The 12820-nt window shown below is 43.5% G+C and overlaps 1 protein-coding gene across 3 annotated transcripts in view; it reads right to left on the reverse strand.

The window, feature by feature from the left end:
- SMC4 (structural maintenance of chromosomes 4) overlaps window positions 1-12820 on the reverse strand; it is a 910253-nt gene that overhangs the window by 626859 nt on the left and 270574 nt on the right. For all 3 annotated transcript variants that reach the window (XM_085634717.1, XM_085634719.1, XM_085634718.1), the window contains exon 10: window positions 5233-5397. In XM_085634717.1, the coding sequence (XP_085490843.1) occupies window positions 5233-5397 (165 nt within the window). The remainder of the gene's footprint in view (window positions 1-5232; window positions 5398-12820) is intronic.

Below are 12820 nucleotides of genomic sequence, written 5' to 3' on the forward strand. Positions count from 1 at the left end.
GAATTAGCAGTTTTCCAGCAACAATAAAAGTGTCAAGGTAACGTCAGTGATTAATGTTCCATGCTGGAGAGATGAGTTTTGTCCGGTGGCAGCACTTAACGTATATGCCTACTGCAAAGAACGTGTACCATGCATTTAAAAAAGTGTTTTATGTGCATAGGTTAGTGGGTTACTGCTTTTGTCACAGATATGTTACTGTGCAGTTCATAAGTGACAGTCGTAATCTAGCACAGTGACCTATTAATTGTCAAAGAGCTGCTTGCAAACTGCATGATACAAGTTAGAAACATATGTTTTTTCTAAGTCTTTCATTATCCTGATGCTGCTAAAAAGGTTTTTCTGGGTGGAAATACATTTTTATTGTTAAAGTCAATGCTAACTACTGTGTTAGGTTCTGAATCCTGAGTTTGTGCTTCTCTTTAAAAATGCCTACCATTATGAATGACATGTGAATCCTACACCTTGTAGTCACATTTGCCTTATGTAACATTTTCTATACACTGATTTACACGTATGAATCATTGTCTCTATGGGGCAGATTTACAAGGAAAGTGACTCAGTGTGCCGCAAGCCATTTTCAAAGCACAGGGATGCGACATTTACAACAATATGTTGCATCTCTGTGCTTCCCCCTGCGCTGGGGCACAAACTATTGCCATGCGCCTGCACAGGCACCCTTGCACCATGGTGCAAGGATGCCTGCGTCGTGGAGAGATTGTTTATATGCAGGAAGGGTTCCCTTCCGACACAAAAACAAATCAGAAACGGCGTTTTTCAACTTCTAAGTGTGCTGCATTAACACACATAGAACTTTCAAAACGTCATTGTTTTACTGATTGTTTATCTGCAGGATGGGACACCTTCCTGTACATAAACAATCACCAGAGGCGATTTCCTCTTTCCATGCATGCTGCAGAATGCAACACTCATACAAAGAGGAACAAAACGAGGAGAAATAAATGCATTTCTCCTTGTTGTGCCTCCCTATGCCTCCACTGGGGGGGCATAGCATTCAGACATTTCCAGATTTACGATTTCTAGTACATCTGGAAATGTGTCTGGTTTCATGGGTGCTGCGTGGGAACACCCACAGCAACACCCATGGACCGCCCCTTTCACACAACGTGCTGTGTGCAAATGGGCCATATTTACAAGATCAGGAAAAGTCATGCAGGGTGGCTCTTCCTGCCATTGGAAATATGGGGCTCTAAAATGCGCCACCGGTGCGTCACTTTATGTGATACACCCGTGGCATAAGGGGCTTGTAAATCTGCCCCATATGTGTGTGATGTAAAGTGCTCTGACATCGTACAATGGTATGATAGATGCTATAAAACAAATGAAATTCATTTGACAGAGGGGCTATGGAGAGTTGAGAGGCACGGTTGTAGGGTGATAAGGTAATCATTGAAGAACCCCAACAAAGCTGGTCGTATCCTGGTGCATAGTAAGGTCATCATTGACTATTCTTTAAAAGATGATAAAATTCAATATATAATGATAAATTTGTTATAGAATGCACCATTGTTTCCTAAATTATTTTGGGGGGGAGAGCCTCCCAAAGCCCCCTTTGTAGTGATCAGGCTCACTCACTGCACTTGGTGTGCACTGTATGGGGACTGGCCTGAAAACATTTGCCAGGGCTGCTTTAGGTTTCCAGTCCGGCCCTGGCAGGAGCCTTGCACTGCAAAATAAAACAAACCATTTAAAAGTTAGTCACAGAGATGCAGAACGAACCTTGCTTTTTGCAAATTTTCAAAATAAAGTACTAAAATCCTTAGTATTTTTGAGTATTTGTTTTGTGCGCATACATGTTTGTTTTCGAATCACTGTTTTAATGTTTGAAATTTAAATCATACAAATTGCTTGGGGGTTCCCGGCTTCTAGTCGTGACTCAATGGGGGTCCTCAGGAGTCAAAAGTTTGGGAACCACTGGCCTAGGCTAAGAGTGGTGAGGCCACCTGAGAAAAGGGATATAATCTGGATAATCGCCAGAGTGCAGGTCTGTTGACAAACAAAACTGTATATATATGGAGTGCATCAAATGAAGCCTGTAGAATCTGCTTTCATAGTTACACTCTCCCCCCCCCCCCCCCCATTTTTTTGCTGGTGTCAGTATTTCTTTTGACTAGTGTGACTGGGATTCTGCTAATCAGGACCCCAGTCACTGGGCTCTTACCCTAAATTTAACGCAAGTATTTTTGTACCTCCACAATTGGCTTACTATTGTACCTTAGAATATGGTACTGAGGTAGCCAGGGCACAGGTACACCAGGGGTCTCCCAGCATGTATTACGCCACCCATGAGATCCCTCAAACTGACTAGAGGCCTGCCATTGCAGCCTGGGTAAGCTGGTGCTAGCACAAATATGTTTTCTTATATCTGAGGTCACTACACTTAAAACCTATGAGGCACCCCTAAGGCAGGCCTTTCAATCCTGAAGGCAGTGTGCGGGTGCCCCTGCATGAGCACGACACACATACAAACCCTGGAGTTGATTCTCCAGGCATTGTAAGTGCAGTCAGCCATTTTGATACATATAGTGGCCATGTGCCCTGGCTACCTCAGTACCATATTCTAAGGTACAATAGTAAGCCAATTGTGGAGGTACAAAAATACTTGCGTTAAATTTAGGATAAGAGCCCAGTGACTGGGGTCCTGATTAGCAGAATCCCAGTCACACTAGTCAAAAGAAATACTGACACCAGCAAAAAAATGGGGGGGGGGGGGGGGGGGGGGGGGGGGAGTGTAACTATGAAAGCAGATTCTACAGGCTTCATTTGATGCACTCCATATAGTGGCCATCCGTCATTACTCGATGGCTAACTATATCGTGGCTGTGCCTGGGCAAGTTTGTTATCAAACATGCTGGAATCATACGCCAACACTGTTACGAGTGTTGGAGGTACGATTCCATGCACGGGGGGGGGGCTCCTCTGGGAAGCACCCAGTACACTTGGTAACAGCCTTCCAGGGCCTGCCAGCAAGCTAGTGCTGCTGCCAACCACAGACACGGTGCTGCCCTCTGGCTGCTGAGCTCGAGCAGGGGAAGGTAGAATAGGTTTCCTATCACAAGTAAGTGTGACCACCTCCCAGACAGGACTCAGTGTTGGGCTGGGGTGGGAGTGTTTGCCAGCGCCACCAGACTGCTATGAAGGGCACATTTGGTGCCCTCCTTGCATACTCCAGTTGAGACCAGTTTTGGGAGACCGTTTATTCCCGCTCTGGAGCTTAACTGGAAAAGGGACATGGAAGTATCGGCCCCTGTGCCCAGCCCAGGGACCCCGAGTGGTTCTCACCTATTTCTTAGGGTATAAAAGCTTACCTGTGGGTGGGTCTTCAGATTAATCGTAGGACAAGACTCAAGCCTGAAACCACGCCTCTTCGACCACCTAGACACTTGGATTTCACCTGGAACCGAGACTGCACTAAGGAAGACTCCTGCTGGTCCTGGTCTCGCTCTTCTGCAAGTCTAATTTGTTGTCTGTGCTTCTCCCAGGATCTTCAACAGACCAATGGGCATCTAGGGCACCCGATGTAATCTCCCTTGGAGTGAAAGTCACTCCCCTCCATCTGCAGATCCTGCAACAAAGCTCACTGGTCTGCTACTCCTGACATCCCACAGAAAGGTTCACCAACACAGGTGGTGGTTCTGCAACTCCCTCTGGGCCGGACCTCTCCTCTCTGCAATTGAAGCCAGTAACCCTCGTCTGAACTGTTGGAACTGAACCCTTTGTGCACTGCGTTAACCTGCCGTTGTCAAAGCTTGTTGGCTCTGCACTCCATAGATGTTCGGGCTACAAGATGCTCCAGCATCTCTTCCTGCCAAGATCAGCGTCCTCATCACATACTCTGCACCATGGGCCTTCATCTTTGGTGAGCTGCTAGAGGTACTTTTGCGACTCCAGTGCCCTTGGCCTGTGGGTCCTCTTAAGGGTTCTTCGTGCAAGGCTCCTGGTCATCCTCAGCATCGCCTGATCCTCACAGCTGCAGGGACAAGATATTTCTTTGAACTGTCAGTCATCGGTGGGCATTGCTATTCTGTGCCTCCTTGTCACCTCCGAGCGGCATAGACTTGGTTCCTCTGCTTGTAGGTTCTTCTCTTCAATAACCCACCCTTCAATTCCATCGGACTCTTGCACAGGCTTCACCAGCGGCATCTTTACTGAAGTCCTCCATTGTGGTCTACGGTGGTTTCAGACGTCACTTCACACCTATGCTTCCGGCTTCCGATGTGTAGGTATTCTGGTTCCTGGGGTGAGTCTCCAAACTTCTGTCTTCCACAGAGTTTGAGGGTTCACTGAAAAGGGTCCCTCAAAACTGAAACTGCGACTTTCACAATGACTTCTATTGAGTACACAGCTGTTTCCACTCTGCACACAGCCTCTGTGGGGTTCCTGGGTACTTACCTTGGGTGCATCCGTGTATCCCCAGCTCTTCGGAGTCTCCTGGTCCAAGTCCCAATTTTGGTTGCACTTCGCTTTCCATTTTTTGTTTTGTTTACGATTTGGTCTCCCCCTGGAGACCACTGTGTATTGTGCTTACGTACCTCTTGCAATTGAAGTATTGTTGTGCATTTGTGTTGATATCTCCAGGTAGGAGATATACTAATGTGTTATTGAGTGTTGTGTAATAGACATTTTGAGGAAAAAACTGTGGTTCTTTTTATTTTACACTAGATAATTCGATCTGGTAAAACCACCTACTTAACACTCCAAGAATAGCCTGAAGGCTGCTCTCCACAGCTACCACTTGGAGAGCTCGAAGGTTGTCCAAGACCACTAAAATCACCATAAGGGGTTGTCTGTATTAGTGCAAGGTGGTCACTGAAATGGGTGCACCATATACTAAGCCAACCTCCTACATGCCTCAAATGAAGCCTCACAATGAACCTTAGAGGAGGTAAGAGGGTTCTATGGAAGAAAAAAAAACATGAGAACACGCCACAGCTTTAACGTGCTATGCACTTCACAAGCGCTTCCAATCATCTATCAGCAAAAAAGAAGACCCAGAGATCTATTGCGAAAGAAAGCTCAAGACAAGACCAATTTCAAATGGATTCGAAAATGACATGTTAGTTATCAGTGCCATCATCTTGGAAGGAAGTCATTGGTCCCATTACAGGGTTGGGACAGGCAGATTCTACAAGTGAGCAACAGAAAAAGAGAATGACAAAAGAAACAGTGATGCGATGTTTATGTATGCAAAATTCAAATCAAAAGGTAACAAACCTCCTTCTCCTCTTGAAGTCCCTGTGTTTCTTTTTTAAGACTTTCCATAACTTTCTTCAGCTTATCTTCTTCAGTTTCTTTTAGTTTTTCTAGAGCCTCTTTTTTGGTGGTGGACTCGGCGATAATCTTTTCACTCTGGCCGGGTACATTTTTTAACTCATCAACCTGGAAAAAATCTTTTAGCTTTTAGCGTACTTCAAGTCAATAAAAAAAACAAAAAACATTTTAGTTCCAATTATTTTCTACTCTGCTTTGATATAGTGATTGCACCCACCTATCTCTCATCCCACAATGAAAATACCACTCATGATTGGGATTAAGATAAATTAGAATTTGCCCTCTCCAGATAACTGGTTGGGAGACCTGCTGCACAGTAGATCAGAATGAAGTGACTGTCAAAATGCTGCATCCTGGACATTTAACATCCCTTTTGCACCAATCAGCAGCACACACTACTAACTTTCCTTCATGCAGCAGGTCCCACAAAGTATTAAGAGAATCCACTTAGTTCCATCTGTTCCACTAGATTTTTCACCACCGGGTATACAATAGCAGTACAGCACATGCTAATCTGCAAAAAGTGGGTGCTGTTAAAAGAAGAAATTGATGATGTACCAAAACAAAGTATATTTATGCTATAGACTAGCTTCTTATACAAAATTGATTAGTATTTGGAGGAAGGAGCAACCTATAATCTAGAGCATTGCTTCTCACACTGTGGGTGGAAAGCAGATTACTATGGGCCATGCAGGTTCAAGCAAGAAGTAAAGACGCCTTTAAATTCTGTATTTATCTTGTCACACTTGCAGCACTTCAAAAACAGAGGTCACATGACAGGCTGTCTTCTGACAAGCAGCTGATGCCATTTTCTTTTTTTAACATGCAGATTAGTGTTTGTAGGAAAGTGCCCCTTTTTTAGGTCTCACCTAGGCAGCGCTTTCGTGGTCTCTTCTAGAAAGGCTGTGTTTAGATATGGACTTGATGCTCCCCAATTTCCTTCCCATCTTTTCGATTGGCTCCTTTTACTGTCCTAAATGGTTGCTTTTGATTAGCGAATAGGCTTAGTAGTCCCTCCTTAGTACAGCCTTTTCTACTTTAACATCCCATGAGGACTGGCCCTTTTGCTCGCGTTGTTACTCTGCAGGTTTTATTAACAGTTTGTGAAAACTATTTTCTTAAAGGAATTTCCCTTACCAGCTGTTGTAAGCAGGATAGGAACAGCGCTTGCACTCAGCTGTCCTTTAGCAGCACTCGCACTCCGCTGATGGCTGCCTTTCTTTTTCCTTGCTCGTGTGCTTGGAATATTTGTTCAGACCCCTCCTACCTCCCGAAACAGTATGGGTGCGCATCTTTATTGAATTATTAACAGCGCCGCAATCATTTTGGGCTCGCCACTGTGTGTCCGTGTTGCCTTGAGCCTCTCCCTTCCTTCAAGCAGTTCAATTGCATTGTGTTTGTGTGGGCACCACAGTTGGAGCTACTTTCCTGTGCCTTAATTTATTTATTGCGACGTAATGATTTGGTGTCTGTTGCTTTAGCCTCTCCCGTCCCTGCCTTTCGCAGCCATGCATGTTAGTTCAGAGACTATAATGGAACGGAAGAAAAAAATGGGTTTTTCAGAACAACAAGAGTACACAATTTAATTTAGAAATAGGTATGGTGATCCACTTCTCTTTACATTTATGTTCACTATAAGTATTAGAGATACATTTTCTTGTCATAAATGACAACACTTCACCTTTCCAATACGACCGCTCCCTTATGCATCCTGTCCGATGTTCTATTCCCTAGTACAGGTGCCCAGTGGCTCCTCATAAGTGAAGGCACCTCTTGTGGCCCCCGGAAGTAAGACTTTACTGAAAAAATTTCTTAGCTTAGTTCGCTTTCGAAGGAGAAATGATGTTGTTTTTGGTAAGTGAGAACGTTATAGCATTCGTGCACGGCACATGGTATTGGGGACAAAACGGGGAGAGGGTGTACCGTAACGGTCAGATCTGACGACTTTGGACTTAAGGAACCAGGTTTAAGTCTCGTCGGCTCAACATCCTGTTTATCAGCAAATCAATTGATATTCCTGTGCCTACCAAAAACAAGCATTTGCAATGCAATAGGTCTCGCATTTGCGAGTCAAATCACTTAATCTCCCCATGTCTACAACCAAAATGAATTTGATCTTGTGTGATGTAACCAATGCTCATGTAAAGCACTCCAATACCTGACAAGTCTGCACTATATAAAATTGCAAATACACAAAAAATAAGTGTTTTGCACACTTCTGTCATTGGGCTACATCTGGGTGATATTTGTGCTGCATTTGGGCTCTTGTGTCTCTGGTGGCCATCTTGGGAGATTTATTTGTTATGAAGTTTCCTAATTTCCTTATTTGCTGCAGTCTCCTCAGTAGGAAATGCTTTCAGTTTTTAGGTCGAGGACTACCGGTCTGCCGAAGGCAGAACCGGAAGTCGAGATTTAATGTTTCCTAGAGTGGCTCCTTAGCCCGCCTCTCTTTTTGCCTCTCCTCCATTGGCTGGCTTCCTAAACGGAGGCCCGCCATTGGAGGAGAGAGCCGTCCCTCCAAATAGGCTCCGTCTTTTTCAGATTCGGGGGCGTGTTCCTTGCTGTTCTTTCCACTTTTTAGCCACGCCCTTTTAGAACAGCAGGAACACGCCCCCGAATCCGAAAAAGTTTCGGAGCTTCCATCCGCCATTGTTTTGCTGTTCTCTAGCTGTGACGATTGTTCTCTGGCTGTGAGGATCTTGTTTTGCAGTTGTGCGTTATTTCTAAGGTATTTTCCTTGTTTGTTTGTCTCGTCTGCCACCGGTCATTGATTTGCTTTTCTCTTTCCATTCGGCTTTAGCAAAGTGAGCCGTCTGTATACTTTTGCATTGCGGTTTCACTTTTGCGCGATGCGTGTTGCTCTGACTTGTTTATAGGTGCTACTTCTTTGTTTGTTGCAGAACTTTACAAAAGTGTGTCCTTTTGAGCTATCTTCCTCGTGTAACTGCTGCCTCTGCTGTCTGTCTACTTGCGACGGCCCCTTCCTCCCGTTGTTCGGGAAGCCCTACTTCCCGCTCCCCTTCCTTTTCCTTTGTACCCTTAAAGAACATGCGGCAGCTGCCAAGCCTAGCATATGCGTAATCAACATTCCTCATGGGATAGAAATGGACACAGCCAACTCAGGCTGCCAGGTCACTTTAATCTGAGCGGCGGCAAAGGACACGCTTTCGGACGACTGCACGGACAGAGGCATGTAAATACACCGCAGCCAATCCGAGCTTCGGAATTCTGAGCGGCACATTAGAATTGGCTGAGGTGGAACAAATCACAGGCCCCCTTACACGTTAGCAGTCCTCCCAAACTGCATAAGGATGCCGAGGAGAATTTAAAGTGCGTTTCAGATCTTAAAATGTAAAGTTACACACCATTTACAGCTTTAAACTTGAAAAACGTGTATGAAAGACAAGTTCAGCGACAGGAACACCGTAAACCTATTACAAGGTTACCATCCACGATTTTAATACGATTTAAAATGGAGTCGGGTGTAGATGAGGTGCACGTCAAATCTTGAAGTGTATGCTGAACGATCCACGGTATTTGACTGTCATAAAGTACCGCCCGAGAAGTAAAGTGCTATGAAGTCTTGAGTCTGCTGTTACCTGTCCTTTACAGCACCACGGTTGTATTGTGCCTCGTTATTAAAAACCATTGCACACGTCATCTCATTTAAAACCAGCGCTGTTCTGAACATTAATAAGAAAAGTTAGGATTGTTACCATCGCGGTGATCGTGAATGAAAGGGGAATATCCATAAAACCACAGTACCTCACGGTTTTCCTGTTTTTTTGCCGCAAGCTTTACATTTTTATAAAGCATCCGTTTAGGATGGTGTACAATCTCCGAAGTGAGCCTCTTGAGTGCGAAGGCGCCATTGAGAGTCAGTTTGTGCTTTCATGATGTGTGCGCACACTGAGCTGAGAAATGTGGCTGGTAACGAGGAGGCCAGTCCAGTGATAGCTGCATCTCTGGCTAATGTCACAAACAGTTTAAGATACAGCCGGAGTTGCATTTTAAGTGGACCTTGCAGTACACTGCAAGCAATGCAAACAGTTAACGTGTACAATAAACGTTTTCAGTGTAGTGTTGAAAACCCCGAGTTCTGCTACATCAACCCTTACAAGCTGTCTGATATTTGAGTACCTCTTCAGTAATGCACGATATTGAGTCTCCCGTTTTCTTGAGAACTCGAGGGGGGTCTGTGGTCCCCCTGTTGTATCTATTACACACTTATCAATCTATTCCAGATCGTGCTTAGATCTGCCACATGGATGTTGGAGGAAATAAATTACGGCCCCACAATAACGTGTCTTAAGTTTCGTTTAACATTTTGCCACTGCTGACGCTTGTTGCTTTGTGCGCAGTCCATACACAAATAGGTTATGCCAGACCGCTATAAATGTATGGAAAAGCAAACCTACCTATGCTGTAACTAGTTGGTCAACATAGGCTGTGTGAGGGACTCGATTACCCGTTGGAAGAAACACAGCAGCTCAATAACATTTCAGTAGGTAAATATGTACAAAGTTCCTGCCTCAGACATTGCTAGTCATTCTGTGCTGTGATTGAGAGTAGACTTGCAAAAAGGGGTAATTGCCTAGTCAAATACGTCACATGACTGGTGTCTGCCCTGCATGTGTTTCCTCAGCCCCAAAAAATGTCTTCACGTATGTTTCTTACAGGAAGTAAGAGTTGTACATAAAATAAAGCTTTTGTTAGTGACTTGCACGCAGCCCACAATCTGAAACCACGCGCACAGCAAAGTTATGGGCAAACACCAACATAAAATTCAATTGAGGAAACAGTCCAGGTGGTTTGCATTTCTTCTCTAGTCTGGAGCATGCCACAATTTCATCTGCTAATATAGGGTGTCAGTGATCAGTGCACAGTTGATAAGAAAGCTGAAAGTACTACAGAAGTCTACTCTGCACCTTGCCTGCCTCTTTTTGAACAGCCACACTATATACTCTGTTTCCAGACTACTCGCCACTAAAGGACATCCAGAAGATTACTATACACCATACTACATCCCACCCTGCCGCCTATTAAATGTTTTAAAAACAAAAACATAAACAAAAATAATGTCATGAGCAATGCCAATAGCTCTAACTTTAACAATGCCGAGACCGTTGCATTGTAAATGCTTGTTTACTATGCTTCCATCAAGAAGGTATTCAGATATGTCACACATTTGCCATAAATTCAGAATGTTAGCACTCTAGTTGCTCATTAGATCACTGTAGTAAAGCTACTGCTCACCAAGGAAGTCTGCTGCTGGTATTAAATGTGCATGTTTCAGTCTGCATATCAGAATTTTTTAATGAAATAGGATTTGAGAAGTCACTCAAAATGTGCCCTAATTTTCTTTTCTGCAGAACTAATCATAATTTCTATGGCAAAATGAACCCCCTCATTTTGTTCCTTTGTAAACTAAATGTTTTAGGTGTTACCGCTTTATTCCAACCAAGATGGCTTCAGGTGTGCCGTACGTTTATCATAAGTAGGACTGTTAGCGCTCTAGTTGTTCTTTAGAACACTCTGGGAAGCTGCAGTAGAACACAAAGGAATCAACTGACAGTCTCTGCCCTTGTTGGATGTACATGTTTTACTGAAAATGTCAGACTTCATTCTCACATGTCAATTTAATGAAAATATGCTCTCAGTTTAGCTTATAAATCACCTTCCAAACCTCTATGGGAAAAGCATGAGAAAATGGTTCTCTCAAACATGATTCCTATGGGAAAATACGTTTTGGGACCCCCCTTTTTTCTCGGCCCCCGCATGACGAATCACCGTAAAAATTTCAGGGTATGAGCGGACCGGAGCTGGCCAAAAGTTTAGAAAATTTTGCGAAGATTCATCAATCGACGCCAACGTTATTCCAAATAGAATGTGGCGTATTTCCTATGGAAAATAGGTCCTAACTATAACTACCTACTGGCGACTGCCAGTAGGATATAGATAGATATATATATATATTCAAACACCTTTCTCCACGTTTCTGGAAAAACACGAGCCGCACACGCAACACTGATGCTGGAGGCATTTATTGAGCAGCTACGGGCAGTCCTGACGCGTTTCGTTCATCCTTGAACTTCTTCGGAGGTAAGCCCAGGCAGCAGGATCCGATTACGAGCCACAAACAACGATTGCAATTTTAAACAATTTCGGCCCTCTGGTGGACACCATGGTGGGTGTTTATTTATTGCATGCTGGGTTTTGTGGTTTCGTGAATCAGTCATGATAAAAACCCTTCAGTGGGCTTTGCCAATGTTCATATTTTGCTGTCTCACAGGAAAGATTTCATTTCCAGGTCAGTGTTACTCCATTTGCAGTCGTATTTTCGAGGCTTCACTTAAAAAACCATAGATTTCACACACGTTCTAGTAAGCTGGACATTTCACTCGTAAAAAAACATTGAAATTCCCCCGTTATAGTTAGTTCAGAAAGACACATTCACTGGATGATGTCATCAGTGATGTCATTTGAGATGTCATCAGTGATGTCATGAGTGAGGTCACTGACCATGTCATGAGTGATGTAATATGTGACGTCATAAGCAGTGGATTGCGGTCGCGCGAGTTATAGTTAGCTGAACTAACGGGGGAATTTCAATGGTTTTTTACGAGTGAAATGGCAAGCTAACTAGAACATGTGTGGAACCTATGGTTTAAGTGAATTTGCAAGGTTTTTTAAATGCTAATTCCTAACTATAACGTGTGTGAAACCTATGGTTTTTTAGTGAATTTGTAAGGTTTTTTTAAATGCTAATTTATGTATGTATTATATTTTTTATATATTTATTTTACAATAAACTATCCATGTATATAGTTATAGATTGACTGTATCCTGTAATATGGAATGGCTCAGCTTTTTTTTTTTAATTTGGATAAAGTTGAACAGCATAGTTAATATCTTCTATAAACTTATAAACAGTTTAAAATGTTTTTTATTTTTTTTAAGGGTTTTTCACCGTGCGCGCACCCCACGATTTTTTGAAAAAAAAAAATAATAATTTTTCACCCTTCGGGTCCATCAGGGACCCCCTGACAAAGGCTAGGGGGTCAGGAACTCTCTACCCTGCCCCCTTTTCACGTTCTGCACCTTTCTTTTTCACTGTCACAAACAAAATGGCGTCCGACACTTCCTGATTTCGACCGATTCGAATGTTGACTGACATCTAACCACCAATCAGAATGGTGTGCGCATATAGATATTTATGTACTTTTAACTGCAATTTTCTCAGGAACTACTGAACAGATTGACACCATATATGCAAAAGGCACATGCCTGACATGAGGACTACCTCATTGCCAAATTTCAAGTAATTCTGTTCAGCCGTTCAGGCTGTACCTTCGACTAAAGCTCCTATGGGAAAATGCATGGGGAAAACTCGTTTTGGGACCCCCTTTTTTCTCACCCCCGCTTGACGAATCACCCCGAGACTTTCAGGGTAGGAGCTGAGCACCCCATTAGTTTAGAAAATTTCACGAAGATAAGTCAACCGGCGCCAAAGTTATTCAAAATAGAATTT

This window comes from Triturus cristatus, chromosome 11, assembly GCF_964204655.1.
Source record: "Triturus cristatus chromosome 11, aTriCri1.1, whole genome shotgun sequence".
Classification (NCBI taxonomy): domain Eukaryota; kingdom Metazoa; phylum Chordata; class Amphibia; order Caudata; family Salamandridae; genus Triturus; species Triturus cristatus.